The following is a 17918-nucleotide window of genomic DNA, read 5'->3' on the forward strand; positions in this document are numbered from 1 at the left end:
GCAGAGCCCACAAGGTCCCCTTGCTCAAGACAGCACATGTACAGGCCTGTCTGCAGTTTGCCAATGCACATCTGAATGACCCAGAGGAGAACTGGGTGAGTGTGTTGTGGTCAGATGAGACCAAAATCGAGCTCTTTGGCATCAACTCAACTTGCCGTGTTTGGAGGAGGAGGAATGCTACCTATGACCACAAGAACACCATCCCCACCATCAAACATGGAGGGGGACACTTTGAGGGTTGCTAAGGGGACAGGACACCTTCACTGCATCAAAGGGATGATGGACGGGACCATGTATCATCAAATCTTGGGTGAGCACCTCGTTCCCTCAGTCAGGGCAATGAAAATGGGTCGAGGATGGGTATTCCAGCATGACAATGATCCAAAACACACAGCCAAGGCAACAAAGGAACGGCTCAAGAAGAAGCACATGAAGGTCCTGGAGTAGCCTAGTCAGTCTCCAGACCTAAATCCCATCAAAAATCTGTGGAGGGAGCTGAAGGTTCGAGTAGCTACACATCAGCCTCGAAATCTTACTGACTTGGAGAGGATCTGCAAAGAGGAGTGGGACAAAATATCTCCTGAGATGTGTGTAGACCTGGTGGCCACCTACAAGAAACGCCTGACCTCTGTAATTGCCAACAAGGGTTTTGCCACCAAGTACTAAGTCATCTTTTGCAAAGGGATCAAATACTTATTTCACTCATTATAATGCACATCAAACTCTGGCTTTTGTCATCTGGGTTTTTGGGGTTTTTCCTGTTGTTATTCTGTCTCTCACAGCTACAATAAACCTACCATTAAAATTATGGACTGGTCATTTCTTCGTCAGAGGGCAAACAGGCAAATTTAGCAGGGGATCAAATACTTTCCCCCCTCACTGTATGTTGCATCTTTAGTGCATAACTACATAGAGAGGAAGGGGGGGGGGAAGAAGTAAGATGTCTTCTGCAATTCTTCCTCTGTGCAGAGTGCACTGTTTGCACAGATTGCTGGGAAGCCTGGTGGGACAAGAGGGCGGTCTGAAAGAATGCATTCAAACCTTGGGTGGGTAGGGAAAGCCCTACCCAGAATGGCCTGAGATGGGTAACAAAAGCATTTGTTGAATGTAAACTTCATATTTTTCTGTGTCCTCAGAACAGCCTACACTGCAGTGACCTTTGGGGAATTGACAGTTTGATAAACTACTGCATACATAACCACAAATCCTGATGATTCCTCTTAGAATTACATTTATGCTATAGCTCTCCACTGACAAAAACCAAGTCATCCAGTTCTTATAGATACTAAAAAACTGAACATTTAATTATACTACAAATTATGGTTTTGTGGCAAATATCTACCCAGTGCTGTTATCAAAATAAAACTTTCTCTCCATTCGACTATTCTGCAATTCCGCCATTGAAGATACAGACACATAATCCTCCACACTATTGGGAGGTGCAGGCCTCCGGAATGCATCAGAAGTTACTTGAAAAGTAGTGTCTGGTGGGTAACAGAGACCCACCCGAATCCAGTCGTTCCTGAAAACAGAAAGTGACAAAAACATTACCATATGCTTATAAAAGCTTTTTCATTTGCCGCTTGCGATGGTTATCATTCAGCATGACCACATAGTACTAAAATGATTTCTAATACTGTTTACAAGTATCCTTACCACAGAAACAAGAAAATTCCTAGTTTCAACTGTAATTCCTAGTTTACAGATGTGGAAGTAAAATTAGCTGCAGCAGAATGAACAAAGTTCTTTGGGAACCATTTTAGCTATAATTTTAAACCAAGACCTTCCAAAGTTCTGTCCACCATGCCATACTCATTTTGTGTGAACACTGAGCATATTTTTTCACAACATAATACTACTGAAAAGTTGAAAGGTCTGCTGGGAAAATTAGAACAAAAGAGAAAAATCTTCTGCTTCACAATGTTCTTTTGATAAGGACACAGGAACATTCAATGTGGCTTGCACATGAGGACAGCTTGATGACTTGTGCCACAGAACAACTTGGTTTTCTCATCTGAGAGGAAGTTTAAATCATTTATTAAATCAAGCTAGCCAATTTGCATTGTTAGTGCTGTCAATGAGGATTATGCTATGATATAAACCATGTGTTCTTCCTTTTGTTGTCATTGCTGTTTGTCTACGGCTGATAAGAGTTTTGCTCAGTTTGTAATAATACATTATTATACTTCAAAAACTAACAAAGAAATACATGCTTCACATTGCTTTATGAGGTAGATGAGAGTTCATGGAATATATCTGCATGTTTAAACAAAACTGGACATTGAAAGGCAACCTACTTGTTGAAGTTAATGAGGTACAGAAATGTTGTTTGTGGGGCTTGTCCATTCCAATGTATTGTGTAGCCCTTCTGAAGCATCACCACAGGCTGGTATTGCTGGTAGTCAGCTTTCTGATTATTAATCCCTCTCAGTATCATAGGACTGGAAGGGTATTCATCTCGCACCATAGTCATGGTAAGATTCTGTGGATTCCGTGTCTGAATGTACACCTAACAGTTATCAAAACAGAATAAATATGTAAAAACTAGGATAGATTATACCACATCAGTTGCAAACAGTCCAGCTCTCAGTTGTTTGGATGGCCTAGAGGATATCTAAATATATTTGGATAACAAAAACTTTGAATTAAGAAAAAAATGGTTGTTTACCACTGGATTACATGACATATTTAATGGAAAGTTTTGATAAAGTCCCTCTGCTCATACAAGACGTCAGTTGGAAACCAAGATCAGAAACCATTGTTTGGTGGTATTGGCCACTGTTAACCATCCCCTTCAAGAATAGTAATAAAATTTTGGTATGATGACAAGCTAAGGCTAGTGTTAAATAGGAAGTGGAGAAAGGGGCCACATAGGAGAGAGGAAGGAGACTTCTTGCATCCCCCGAGACATGACTGCCTTGACAGAGTAGGTAGAAACAAAACTTCTTCCGGGAATTGGGGGGAAGACATCTACTTCTGCTTCATTGACTATGCAAAAGCCTTTGACTGTGTCGACCACAGCAAACTGTGGCAAATTCTTAAAGAAATGGGAGTGCCTGATCAACTCATCTGTCTCCTGAGAAATCTCTATGTGGGACAAGAAGCTACAGTTAGAACTGGATATGGAACAACTAATTGGTTCAAAATTGGGAAAGGAGTACGGCAAGGCTGTATATTGTCTCCCTGCTTATTTAACTTATATGCAGAATTCATCATGCAAAAGGCTGGGCTGGATTAATCCCTAGCCGGAATTAAGATTGCCGGAAGAAATATCAACAACCTCAGATATGCAGATGACACAACCTTGATGGCAGAAAGTGAGAAGGAATTAAAGAACCTTTTAATGAGGGTGAAAGATGAGAGCGCAAAATATGGTCTGAAGCTCAACATCAAAAAAACTAAGATCATGGCCACTGGTCCCATCACCTCCTGGCAAACAGAAGGGGAAGTAATGGAGGCAGTGAGAGATTTTACTTCTTGGGCTCCATGATCACTGCAGATGGTGCCAGCAGCCACGAAATTAAAAGACGCCTGCTTCTTGGGAGAAAAGCAATGACAAACCTAGTCAGCATCTTAAAAAGCAGAGACATCACCTTGCCAACAAAGGTCCATATAGTTAAAGCTATGGTTTTCCCAGTAGTGATGTATGGAAGGGAGAGCTGGACCATAAAGAAGGCTGATCGCCGAAGAATTGATGCTTTTGAATTATGGTGCTGGAGGAGACCCTTGAGAGTCCCATGGACTGCAAGAAGATCAAACATATCCACTCTTAAGGAAATCAGCCCTGAGTGCTCACTGGAAGGACAGATCGTGAAGCTGAAGCTGAGGCTCCAATACTTTGGCCACCTCATGAGAAGAGAGGAGTCCCTGGAAAAGACCCTGATGTTGGGAAAGATTGAGGGCACAAGGAGAAGAGAGTGGAAGGCAATGGAAGACAGGAGTGCCTGGCATGCTCTGGTTCATGGGGTCATGAAGAGTCGGACACGACTAAATGACTAAACAACAACACTGTACTCTTTATATGGAACCATAGTAGTTCTACAGTTTTTTTTAAATAAAGGAAGTACTTTATCACAGACCAAGAGCTAAAGTAAAAGAATAAAATAAAGTGACTTGCCCAATGCCTTTTTCAGTATTTGTATGAAATGATAACAAAGAATGGAGTTCAGAGGTTCCCACCTCTAAGCTGTGCAAATATGATAAAGGAAGTCTTTTTTCTCTGTGAGTGCTGGTTCTGTCTTCATACATCTAATCGTGCACTTGATGAAAAAGTTTGCCCTCTTCCTATTCATTGTTTTAAAAATAGCGGACAATTTGGGAGCAGGGAGATGGTATATGAGTGTGAAAGAGAGAACCCATTCAGTAGGCTGAGCTCTGAATATAAATAAGGATGTAAATCAGAAATGACAAGCTGGGGCCCAAGTACCACAGGCTGCCCTCAGTCTGATGTCATGTGACCCTTGGTCTAATTTAATGCACATATAAGCAACAAAAGGAAAAGATGGGAAAGGGCAGGGGCAGAAAGAGAGACAGAAACAGGGGACACAGCCCTCAGCCACTTTTGCTTCTGGTCTGGCCCACCTCTCCGACAGACAGACAGACAGACAGACAGACAGACAGATCAATCAATCAATCTTTTTATTTGTACCCTCCCCTCCCCAGCCGGAGCCGGGCTCAGGGCAGCTAACATCATGAAACTAAGACAGTTTACAAAGACAAAGGGGGGGGGGGAAGACTGCCCATCCCTTGACATAAAGAATTCTACTATAACTTTTATAAAAATTGGAAGAAATGGGTAAACAGTAACATCAGCTGCTCAAGTTTTATGCATATTAACAATGGCCTCTCTTTAACCTGAGCAAAGGTCCCACTGCAGAGCACACCATTCCACCTGGTGAGATTAACACAGTCAGGATGTCGAATCAGGTAGTTATCCATTCTGCCAACATAGGTGTCCTTGTAGCCAGTCACAGATCCATCAACATCATGAAATATTGAGTTCTTGTCGCCATCCAGATCAGCCTCTTCAAACCAAGGCCCAGGTTTACCAAAAAAGACTTTCAGAGAAACCTTAAAAGACAAGAGCAACATTAATTTTATGGCAATAATCTTTTATCAATAAATATTTGTTTGTTGTACCCTGCATTTCCACCAAACATTGCTCAGTCATCCTTTCCCCATTTGGGAAAAGCAGCTTCAATCTGAAAATTTACCTGTTCACCAAACTTCACAAGAGAAATATTGTTTTGGGGGGTAATTTGCCAGGTGTTTTTCATTAGGAACCCAATTGCACTAGTGAATCTATCTGGAGTTGGCACAAAATTGTTGAATGTGCACTTGGAGAGACGTATAGGTCCATCGTAAATCTGAAAGCCTCTGATGGGATACGTCCTGTTAAAAGTAGATAGGTACATATTTAGAGACCCCTTTTTGCCTGCAGCAGCCAAGTACACTTCTTTACTTAGATATGGACTAGGCAGACAATATCCATGGCACTCCACCCAACACAGTGAGAGTTACTTCTGAGTAAACATGCATAGGATTAAAATATTCGTGGCTAAAAGATACTAACATAGCCTTAAAATTACAGCAATTTTTTGAATTTAAATGCAATGCTGAGACAGTATTTGTGTTTTTTTAAGGTTCTAATTGCAAGCAATGCATGCTTATTCTGGCCATAACTACACCCAATTAATATAACTCCTATTTCTACTCTATCTCAAGGGCTCAGCACTCAGCCTTTTTTTAAAGTGAGTGTATCTCTAATGATCCTTATTTAAATACAGGAATTTATGAACTCTAACCTTATTCTTTCTACTCTAATTATTCTAAGGGTATCTGCAGACAGCTGAATCCCCTGCAGCTGGTTAAATAGGAAAGTGGAGGAAAGTATTGAAGAGGTACCAATTAGCAGGTAGATTTTGTGCAATAGTCCAACTTTTGCACTTTGATCTTGCTCATTTCTAGCCTATCATTCAGACTAGCATGGTAAGCCTAAAACTTGTTAATACTGTTAATTAGAGTGCCCAAGCCTCCAAAGGACTTTATTTGCAAGCAGCTTTAGGAAACTGGTCACAAATGCTCATTGTCCAATTGCCACTGACGGCTGCCAGCAGACTTAAACTGACTCCCTCCACATCAACTCTCTCGTGTGTGTGGTTCTACTTGCACCTTGACATGAAGCTATCATTCTAGGAGACAGCAAATATTCTTTTTTTAAGCAAGCAGGTCTCCTGCAAGGTCAGCAAGAGATCCAGACTCTTTTACTGACAGGAATGCGAAGCGGAGTCAAATTGGCATTCCCAAAGCTGAACAAACATTTTCCCTAAAAGGTCACTAGAGCTCTTTCATCTCCTTTAACAGAAATGCAAACACTGTGTAAGAAAAACCTCAGGGGTTGTGAAACACAAAAGGTAATTTAAAAGAGCGTTACTTGGAGGCCTGCCCACATGAATGTCCCAGTGTGTAAGTGCATGTCTGCTCTAACAAAAAGGTTCAGGAGCAAGTCAATGGGAAGAAGATGGGATCCAGGAGGATCTCTCAAGACATGAATGTGCTTGGACAGGATGGCGGGCAAGGGGAGCTGGCATGTGCCAAAAATAAAAAGAAGAGAGCTGGAGAAACCCAACTTCAAGTCAGAAATTGAGAGTAAGATATTTGTAGAGTTTCTCACAGGGAGGGGAACGAGAGCTGCGCCCCTGGAAACGTCACTCTGTTTCAGGCACTGTATGCTTACCGGTTTCTAGGCAAAGTACGATTTTTATTGTTTATTCCTCCAGTGCCCCAGTATTTGTTTTGGCCGCCTGAATTGCCATAATTATTGCTTTCACCAACAAACAGAGAGTCTGATACATCCTGGCTGGAGCCTTCATCACTTGGGAAGCTTCCATCACTACAAATAATAATAATAATAATAATAATAATAATAATAATAATAATAATAATACTTTCAACTACAACCTTGCTTATTTAAGAACCTGAACAGAATATTATCTACCTGTGCAACACAGCAGCTAAAAACTACTGAAGCTATCTGCGAAAGCCAGCAGGGCAGCATTGCCTCTGACCTGGAGTCCAACAATAACTTAGGCACAGACCTGTTAGGATCTGTTTTCTGATTTGACATCTAAAACTTCAAAGGAGACAGACTAATACAGAAGTAGTAAAAATGAAACAGCACTAACCTGGCAAAGGTTAAGCCTATTCCATTGTCAGCAAAACTAGAAGAGAAAAAACAACCAATTATTTCAGGAAAAACACCAATAACCTAAACCTAAAGCCCCAATCCAGATAGGTGAAAATGACGATAGTTTACATTTCCAGAAATTGGCAGGACAAAGTTTTACCTGTACAGTCACCTTGTGCAAGTCTGTTCAAGATAGCTGTTTTATTTACTTTAACAATGTGTAGGTATTTGCTGAAGGGCAACCTACCCAGAGTTCTGAATAATGATTTCCCCTCCTCTGACCCAAGCTCCATGGTCATTATTTTTATAAGCTATTAGCCTGTCTATGAGAGCTGCAACTCGGGGCTTTGCAGGATCTGCATCTTGATGTGGTCGAAACCTTGAAAAAGAAGGGAGGGGATGTGAATGGACCTGCACACCTGCAATTCTGCGTACATCAGTATAAAAACGACAGCACCTCACACAAATGTTTACAAAAAATCAGCTCAAGCACACACGCATACTGCAAAAAAGAAACAGGTTTTACTTTTGAAGTCCAAGGGTCTTTGTCACTAAGCAAAACCTAATTTCCATAGCATAAAGCAATCCCCAGTAATCTCATACTGGAAAAGGACAACATACCCACAGATGCAGATGCTTCAGTCCTGGAGGGAATTTATTGCTGAAGCTTTCCTCCCTTTTATTTATGAGAGAGTGGAAAAAAGTAAGAAAAATGCTGCAAGTACTTAATGGCTACCTAATTCTAGAACACAAAATCCAGTGGTGTTTGGAATGCTTCTATCTACGCAGAGGGCTGTGCACAGGTAGAGCAGTGGTAATGGTAATTGGGAGACTGACCAACCCTTCTTTATACACCCCATGGTGTATAGAGTGTGCCCATGGACCGCAATTCAACAAACAGGAACAGGCAGAACTGAATGAAACAGTGAGGTAGCAACAACATGCTTGCACTTCAGTGGTAGCCTTTGGGGGGTGGGGGAGTAACAACTGGAAGTGTTTCGCTATCCAGATGATTAATAAGGCTGCAAAAATTGTGGATTCAGCAGCCAAAACATGTGCACAACTACATTAAGGCATTCCATGTGCATTAAACTAGGGTTTGCAAATTCTGGACAACAAAAATAACACTCCTGTATTTAATCCTCAATCATTTCCTTCCACATAGTATGTTCTACCTTGCATTATTGTCCAAACACAGATACTCCCTTTTATCATCAGCACTTGCATTGGTAGTTTTCACACCTTTATCAATGAACAATCCAGCCTGCAATAATAAAAAGATACAAATAACTTTATAACCAGTATGGTGTTTATAGTCTTGCAGTTCTTAATTACAACAGCTAATATGAGAAGGAAAAAGTGCCTGGGAACATATTCTTGAAGCTTTCACATCTCCTGCATTAGAAACTGAACATATCAGAATATTCCACCCACTATACTATCCTAGGTCACAGCCAGTAAAATGCCACCTTCTTCTCAAGCAGCCATCTCACGGATGTGAAGAGTTCGTGTTACCACACCTAAGACTTGGAATGTGTTTTCAGCTAAAACTCTAGGACTCCAGGACAATGAACTGGAAAATGTCAGCATGCATTCTTTCTATTTGCAGAACCTACCTAGCATGTCCACAATAATATGAAGCCTTTCCTTTGGCTTGGCTGGTGTTGGAAGAACACCAAGAAAATGTTGGAAGGACATCAAAAACCAATTGGAAAGATGACAAGAATATGAAAAATTATGCCAATGTCAAGTTCATTCCAATGAGGCAATTAGTCATAGTCAATTTCTGAATGTAGTCAAGTAGTCTGATTTTGCTGGGCTCTTTGGAGATGCTCAGAATGCCTATCTGGCCACGAATCCTGAGAAAAGATGGGTCTGTCTGGAATTGGGGAGAGGGCGTCAGGGAGGAGGTTATTGGTTTTGTTTGTTATTATGGTATGCACTTTTGTGTTTTTATATTGTAAACCACCCTGTGATCCTCAGATGAAGGGCAGTACAGAAATGTAAAAAATTACTGTACTTTTCCAGGTATAAGCCTATTTTTTAAAATTTAAAAATCATGTTCAAAATTAGGGGTCTTCTATACATGGGTAGTGTATTGTGGGGCATGGGATTGGTTGCTGCCACGAGTTGGAGATTGTTATTGGTGGCTGCTGAAAGGGCTGTTGTTGATTGGCTGTCGCTGCGGCAATTGGCTTTTTCAGCGATGGGAAAGAGGATAGGTTGCTTTGTCTACGTGTGCAAGCAGCATTGTCAGTCTGGCGGGTGAGTGACTTTTTGCATTTCCCCATAAAAAAGCCCAACAACTATGCCCCCCCCCCAAAAAAAGCTCAAGAACTTGGGGAATCTCCCCTTTTCTTAATTTTGGTCCCCCAAAGTTGGTGGGGTGTGTGTGTTATACACGGGGCATGTTATACATGGAAAAGTACGGTAAATGATATTCATCATCATTTGCAATTACCGTATTTTTCAATCCATAAGACGCACTTTTTTCCTCCTAAAAAGTAAGGGGAAATGTCTGGGCGTCTTATGGAGCGAGTGTGTGGTCCCTGGAGCTGAATCGCCAGAGTGCAGGGGCGAAAATTGGATCGTGTGTCACGGAGGAGGGAAGGCTGCAGAGAGGAGGCTGCTGGGGTTCCTGTATCGGGCATATTTTGGTGTGTGTGTGGAGGAGTGTGAGTCGTGTTGATGCACGGGAGAGTGCGTGGTTAAAGGGGGCGTTTGGGCGTTTGAGTGTCCTTGTGTGTGGAGCCTCTCAATCTGTACAGCATCCCAAGGCTACCGTTTGTTCATCAGCCCTGTTCCCCTTGTCTAATTATTGTAGCACCTTCCTAAGGATTCAATTGCGACTCCTATTTTGTTTTGCGCTCCCCGCTGTGTACGGTTTTAACTGGGCAGTTAAAGTCAGCCGCTGCTCTTGTCTCTTTCTGGCAGGGAGCGCACAGCTGCAGTGAATTCCTTTCCTGCCCTCTGCCTCAGGGCCTTACTGCCCACCCTCTTGTGTTTTCGGTTGCTGTGCGGCGCACAGGCTCCAGCCCACCCAGCTCAGCTTCCGGCGGCTAGGAGCGCAAATGACAGCTGTCGCTGCCTCCTCCTCTCTGTGCTCTGGTGCTGCGTCCAGGGAAGCATGCCATGGATGCGCAGGTGCCAGAAAACATGCAGGTGAGGGGGGGGGAGAGAGAGAGAGAGAGGGCTTGCTTGGGTGGGGGGGGGGAGAGAACTTTTGCCTTCCTTTCCTCCCTCCCCTTAAACCCCTCTCCTGCATCGTTAGCCACCTCCTTCTCCATACACCCCACATGTGCTCCTTGTCCCTTCAGTGTTTTTTCTTCCCTCCCTACTTGAAACTCCTCTCCAACAACATTTGATTCAGAATATTTTTTTTTTCTTGTTTTCCTCCTCTAAAAACTAGGTGTGCCTTATGGTCAGGTGCGCCTTATAGAGAGAAAAATATAGTACTTTAGACTAGAAATCATACATAATTTTTCAGTTCATTTGAAGAATTATTTACCTTAAAGTTGGAGTGCACCTTGTTGTTATAGAAAATTCCTAGTGGTGTTAGTTCAGCTTTGGTCTCAGGAAACAACCCATGAGACTCTCCTGTAGGCACTTTGTGAAATATGTACCATATGCCAGCATCCTGGAAACAAGAGGTGATAAATAAACTTAGTCATGGATCCGTTTGGATAGGAACACGGCAACACAATCATAATTACTACTACATAATGTGCTTTCTAATCCTAGAAAGCACATTATGCTCCTTACTCCCAGCTAATTAAAGCCCTCCAAGGATCTGTATAAGGACAGGTGAGTGTTTTTAAACTTGTTCATAAATTTTTTGGCATTAGGGGTGAGCGACAAGGGGACCCAAGCTACAGATGCTAGCAAATTATTTAGGGTAGTAAAAACCAAAATATAGTGCAATGAGTTCAAAAAGTATCTCTCCAAAATAGGTGAATGGGCAACAAAATAGCAAGTGTTGAACACTGGGACAACCTCCCCCCCAACTTCACATTGATGGGGTGTCAACTGGTGGTTACTAGCTAAGAAAACTCTTAAGAATGTGGTGAACAGCTCAGTAAAAATGTTCTCTTAAGCTGTTGCTCACTGAGTAAAATGAATTCCATGCCAGAGATTGATTTTTTAAAAAAGTTAGTATAGTAATACTTTTACACACACCTGGAATACAGCTTAAAGTTCTGTTAACTACCCCTCAAGAACCACCACGAAGAGCTGGGGAAGTGCAGAAAGAGGCAGCAAAAATGATCAGGGGGCTGAATCACCTTCCCTTTACAGAAAGTGACAACTATCAGGGCTTTCAGGTTTAGAAAAAAAGGTGAGTAAGGAGGAACATTATAAAAGCTTTATAGAACTGTACAGGATGTAGAGAGAGGGGTCTTTCTGTTCCAACCAGAGAAATAATTCAGGACAGACAAAAAGAGTTAATTCTTCACACAGCACATTGTTGAATGCCGACCCCAGGATACGGGGATGGCCCCTAATTCAACAAACTCCTGCTGGACTAAGCTGGACAAGCAGGACTCAGCAGGGCTCTTCTCATGGTCTTATCTTAAAACATTAACAATAACTACTTTTATATCCTTCATATCATGCTGTTGTTATAAAATTCATTTCCTACTGTTCTTCCTGGGTTGCCAAGGAAAGCAATAATATTAAAAAAACCTTTTCAGTTCTTAAAGGATTGTTGACAGGTTTTCTCCTTCAGAGGAAAGTAGATTCAAGAAGCTTTTTCCTTCTTCGGCACAGGATCAAACAAAAAATTCCCTGGCCCTTGCAATATGTCTCCTTGTCCAGTCCAAGTTGAGGCAAGTGAAGGTTTGCATGGTGAACCAGTCAAGTCAAACAATCAAGTAAACAAGCATGCAAGCAACACCACCCATACACCCACCCACCCACACACTGAAACCCTCTCAGTGGTCTGCTTGAATTAAACCATCAAGCCACCTAGTTCTTTCCCCTCCTTTCCTGAGAGTGGAGCCTTCTTGGCTGCACATGTGAGAGACACTTTTCCTGGGCTGCATGAATCTCTCTGTCATTTGCAGCCCAGGAGGCTGTGCGGAAATCGTTTCCATTTTTTAAGCAGAGTCTGGGGACAGAAAAGCACCCATAACCATGGGGTGCAAAGAGGCCACTGCAAAAAAACAACAACCAGAACTAGCAGTGCAGCTCTATGAGTGGCTGCAAAAGGTGACCACAGCTCAGAAGACTCTCCATGGTGATTCTCCAGAGTCGCCTTGCAGCCTGAGTGGAAAACACTATCTGTACCCCTAAGACCCAGCCTGGAAAATTCCCAGCAGAGAACGCCCTGGGCAAAGCGCTAGCTTCTTTGAAACCTTCACAATATTTATTCATCAGTTTCAAATCTTCCCTGGATTTCCCCATATATTTTACACCTCAAAATGTCAAAATAGTTAAGCTTGACTTAACATACAACCCAAATTTTCAGTGCTCCCCACTAACCTATGAACTCGCATGCATGTAAGCACTCGCTCTTGGTTCATGCATAAGCTCTTCACATCTGGTCTTTTCATCCTGAATTCTGATTCAACCCTTCAAACTGTCTTTAAACTGACAGACAATAAAGGACAGCTTCTGCTTTTTAACTCATATACCAAACAAACATTACCACTACTGGGACTCCCAACTTATTATCTAGTTTGATAGTAACTCATAAATACTCTTTTCTTTTAAAGGAAAATGCAGTTATCACCACAATAATCCTTATTCTGAATTCTAATACACAAGTGTTATTCCTTTTCCTTGATACACTTTACATTTCTCATTACATTTAAGGCTGCACTCCTAACCCTACTTACTGGAGAGGTGTTGGCACCTGCTTGCCTTGGGAGACAATGGAGTGTTCGTCTGGGGGTGAAGTCAAACTGCTCCATTAGCAGCCCTGAAGTGGCCTGCCTGGGACACAAGCCTGGGCAGCGTGTCTGGAGCTCCTGGGCTGCCCAGATGCCAAGACCCCTCTCAGCCTCACTGATGTGGTCCAAAGGAAAGCAGAGCAATGCATTGGGCACCAGCTTGGCTGCAGGAGCTGCCAGAAAGCGGCGTACAAAGTGGACCAACTACCCCAGAAGGAGCACAACCAGAGGTACTACCCCTCCCCTAACAAACCCCTATCTGTAGGCTCCAATGGATTCAATGGGACTTTTTCTAAGTTAAGATTAGTCTTAGGCCCTAATCTCCAGCTTCATTACAAAACCCACTAACAAATACCGTAAGAATAGAAAATGTAAATTTCATTGTTTCTTACTGCATAGTAAATAGTACGGCACTCTACCTGTGTAAGTAAAATATTGAGTCAAATGAGTTTTCAAATAAAATCTAACCGATTTAGGTCTCAGCACCCTAAAACTAAGCTACCATTTAAAATAAACAGACATCCAACCAGTTAGACCACAGAGATTTATGCTTAAATTAACAACCTCTCATTTACAAAAAGTAACTTTGTTCTTTGGAATAGGGAGATTTTTCAATGCATGTGAAGTAACACAATTTTACTGGCTTGTAAAAGATAAAAACAAATCTTCTTTAAACATCTTTGTACATGAAGAAAAAGGTCTGCAAAGTGAAAAATATTATTCAGCAAAATACATGGGAATGGATCCAGGCTAAATTCGCTGAATTTAGGCTGCAAACTTAATCCCAATTACCTAGAAGTATGCCTCACTGAATTTAATAAGAAATGGGTTAGGATTGCCCTGCTAATTACCACTGAAATTAATTGAGTTCAACTAACTTAGTTCAAATCCAACCTGTGATTTATAATATAGGTTTTATGAGCTTTTCTGAACAGTGCATCATTTATGCATATTAAATATAAAAATGAGGACATTATGCTAAGAAAACAAAGGGAGTTGAATGAACGTTATATGCTTCCAGTATGCTTCCATTTTGTAGAATTAGTTAACCCAGTGCTCCAAGAGCCTCACCTGTGAGCCGGCAGCCACATTATTTATAAGGTGATTGTTGGGATGAGCAATCCAAAATGTGGAAACAGCCCTGCAAAGTGACACAAATGGAAAGCGCTTAAGCAGCAGGTCCTACAGATACTCATATGTCTCACAGTAAGAGCGTAAACTTGCAAATTTAAGGAGCGTTCATTTTTACTGGGGTGGGGGATCTCTGCAGATTGAGCAACAATGCTTAAAAGAGTAGATAAACAAACAATTCAAATTTTGGCAGCAAATTATAATATTCTTATATTGCTTTCCTATACTGAAACTTAAGGCCCTGAAGTAAAATCATATACTATCTGAATCATCTGTGGAAGAGAGGATGTATTTAACACAATCTCTTCATTAATAGCCTTTTGTCGTTTGGAATGCTATGCATTTTGTTTCCTAAAACAGGAATATTTGGCTTGGATCTTGAGATCTCAGGAGCGGAATGCCTCTCACAGGATGCACCTGCTGGTGGGAAAAGGTAGAGGAGAATGATTTTCATCAATTCTCCCCACAGTTTCTCCAAATGTGCTCTGGAGAGTGGGGGACCCTCTGGGGCAGCATGGGAAATGGCTACAAGGGAAAAGGGAAATCAACGAAAATCACCTTCCTCTCCACCGGTGGAAACCTCCACTGGATTAAAGCCATTCCGTGAATGGAAGAGAGCCCTGAGAATTGGAGCATGGCAGCTCTGGATCCAAGCCACTATGTCTTAGTCCCTCTACCTTTCCTGCTGCATTCCACGGACTTCAGACAGGCTAAATGTTGCAATATATATTCAGCTAAGCTCATATTTCAACAAACCTGTCAAATCAATTTCTTTGGCTAGCCTAAAGTTGCCTAATGAATTACACTGCTCAGCACTGATTTGAATCCAAGTCTTCAATGGCTCAGCATAGAGAGCTAGCCACTGTACAAGAGTGTCTCCTTCAACATACCAGCACTTAAGCCATGTACACAGACTGTGGGTAGTTTATTGAAAATAAGTTACCTCTGTATAGAATACCAATCAAATAATCAGCACCTGAAATTCCAGGCCCCCCCCAATCATTTAGCCAGTCACTCACATGCAGTCTGTGGTTGGAACTGGCTCATAGGCTCCATAGACATGATCCTTCATGGCCAGGCACATTGTGCTGTTCCTGTCAGTGGGAAGGAGTGTGCCTGGTTTGGTGACTAGCCCTAAGTTATGATACAGTGTATTTCTCTGCTCAATGCCATCCTCCAGGAAAAAACAATGACCTAGTGTGTCATATCCAATGGTGTCTTTTATCTGCAGAAATAAAAGTTTATGTCATTCCCCAAAGCCTATATTGAGAACTGCATTACATCTCCACTATTTTGACACAGCTGCAGTGGGACAGACACTTCACTGTTAGCAATGTAATAGTTAAATCAGAATAATGAACCACAAACATTTTCTGCCCACAAATGCAAAACTTTAGGATGAACTTAGGTTTCAAATTCTTACCAGATATGTTTATATACTATGTCTCATACATCACTTTATCCAGATGTGTTGATAGATAGCTGACAATAATCATGAGGTTCAGGAGCAAAATGCAGATTTCAAAAATTATAAAAAAAATTCTAGCATACTCCCAAAACAAAAACTTATGAAAATATTAAACCCTATTTTCACATGTATTCATAGGGACACATAAGCCAGTGGCATGTTATTCAGTTGATGTGCTAGGAAAGCCCTCTCCCACTCCCCAATATTATCTCCATGACATGGTTAGCACTTGATCAAATCATCTAGCCAACACTTCATACAAGCAACTGATAACATGGAAAGGCAATCTCATGATTCCAGGTTCCCAGGGCCAAGAACACTGAAGTGGGTCAAAACCTAAGACCAGTCAATCAAATTTAAAATGCTTCTAGATGATGCTGACGCTTAGGCCAAGTGATGATGTGTCTTCCATACACCTGTGCATCCTCTTTGCTGAAGAAAAGTAAACAATTACAAACTGCCCAATTCATCTTTATCAGATCCTACAGTTAGGATGAAACCTCCTCACAAACGCTAATACCCATAGGGACTGAAACACCCATAGGCACAGTGATAAATCCAAAAACCCACATCCAGAGATTTGTGCAGATGAAATACTGCCCGATCTCCTAACCATGGCCATGTGATCCTGAGTGCCCCAGAGACTCTCCTCCCTTCCCTTTGCAGCTGTAACCTTGATTCGTATTATGCCTGCACCACTGGCAGTTTGCAACACCATTTCTAACCACAGTTGCAAATAGAAGTTTGCAACTAACCACGTTTAGCATGGCATGATCCAAAGAGGTCAATAACAGAGGAAGTTTGAAGTAGAGGGGAAGGCAAAGGAGCACTGCTATTACCAGCAAGCCATTTGTTGCATGAACAGTCACACATCTAGAGAAGCAGTGATGAATTGAGAGGCCTTCTACATAAGTCCTGTAGTTGTACCCTCCTTTCTCGTCCACATCTTCACAGCGGTGGAAGTGAACAGGGTAAGCTCCATGGACCTGCTGACCCATTTGTCTGAGTTCCACGTAAGAGAGGTGAACAGAGGTGAAATTCTTCAGAATCTGGAAGAGCACAAAAAAATAATCTCATTGTTTACCAATTCATTCCCCCCCCCCCCAGGTCAACAACAGTTCATTGATTTACAAGCTTTAAAGCACCCATTTTCTCCAGATAAACACACAACAATACAGAACGGCATCAAAACTATTACATTGGAAATCCAATTACACTGAAGAGTAATAAACAGAGCAGAGTTTTGAAACGAGTAAGACTCTAGGTCACGTCCCCAGTGGCACCACATTGGCTACCCCTGCTGTAGGCAAGACTGCCATAGTTTGTATTCAGTGTAAAGCCCTACTTGTACATGTAATAGGACTGCCATACGTCTGGATTTTCCTGGACACTACCAGGATTTCAAAAGCAGAATTCCTGTCCAGGCCAGTGCTTTCTCCTGGATCAACAACTTTGGAGTGTCCTGGTCTTTACTTTTTGAGATATGGCAACTTAAATAAAAGGTAAAGGTAAAGGTACCCCTGCCCGTACGGGCCAGTCTTGACAGACTCTGGGGTTGTGCGCCCATCTCACTTAAGAGGCCAGGGGCCAGCGCTGTCCGGAGACACTTCTGGGTCACGTGGCCAGCGTGACATCGCTGCTCTGGCGAGCCAGAGCCGCACACGGAAACGCCGTTTACCTTCCCGCTGGTAAGCGGTCCCTATTTATCTACTTGCACCCGGAGGTGCTTTCGAACTGCTAGGTTGGCAGGCGCTGGGACCGAGCAGCGGGAGCGCACCCCGCTGCAGGGATTCGAACTGCCAACCTTTCAATCGGCAAGCCCTAGGCGCTGAGGCTTTAACCCACAGCGCCACCTGCGTCCCGGCAACTCAAATATTATATCTCAAAACAGGAAGGGAATAATCACCATGGAAAGTCTGCATCAGCAAGTTACTGGGGCAATGACAGGAAGCAATTTAGCACCCCCACATGCATGCCCCCCCCCCGGTCCATACCTGGATATGTCCACCAAAAGTATCAAAATGGAAGAACTGGCACTCTTTGCCAGTGTAACAGGAATCTTCCATCTCTCCCTTTATTAAGATGTTCCGAGTGAGAACTCCGACCTCAGCCCTCATGTCCACTCCATCAACAATTTCTCCTATATGAAGGAACTGAGGGATTTCTGTTTGAAAGAGAAGTTCATGTTCAAAGGCAAAGCAAGTGAAAAATGGAGGTCTCTGATTCTTATCTGTTGTGAATGTAT

The 17918-nt window shown here is 42.3% G+C and overlaps 1 protein-coding gene across 3 annotated transcripts in view; it reads right to left on the bottom strand.

Moving 5' to 3' along the window:
- CEMIP2 (cell migration inducing hyaluronidase 2) overlaps window positions 1–17918 on the bottom strand; it is a 60936-nt gene that overhangs the window by 6949 nt on the left and 36069 nt on the right. For all 3 annotated transcript variants that reach the window (XM_079996005.1, XM_079996006.1, XM_079996004.1), the window contains exons 7-19: window positions 17668–17837; window positions 16513–16722; window positions 15225–15430; window positions 14146–14215; window positions 10695–10823; window positions 8362–8450; window positions 7434–7565; window positions 7185–7220; window positions 6737–6892; window positions 5214–5391; window positions 4855–5070; window positions 2298–2509; window positions 1343–1522 (exon numbers count right to left, since the gene is read on the bottom strand). In XM_079996005.1, the coding sequence (XP_079852131.1) occupies window positions 1343–1522; window positions 2298–2509; window positions 4855–5070; window positions 5214–5391; window positions 6737–6892; window positions 7185–7220; window positions 7434–7565; window positions 8362–8450; window positions 10695–10823; window positions 14146–14215; window positions 15225–15430; window positions 16513–16722; window positions 17668–17837 (1984 nt within the window). The remainder of the gene's footprint in view (window positions 1–1342; window positions 1523–2297; window positions 2510–4854; window positions 5071–5213; window positions 5392–6736; window positions 6893–7184; window positions 7221–7433; window positions 7566–8361; window positions 8451–10694; window positions 10824–14145; window positions 14216–15224; window positions 15431–16512; window positions 16723–17667; window positions 17838–17918) is intronic.

Source organism: Podarcis cretensis, assembly GCF_951804945.1.
Source record: "Podarcis cretensis genome assembly, chromosome: 11".
Lineage (NCBI taxonomy): Eukaryota > Metazoa > Chordata > Lepidosauria > Squamata > Lacertidae > Podarcis > Podarcis cretensis.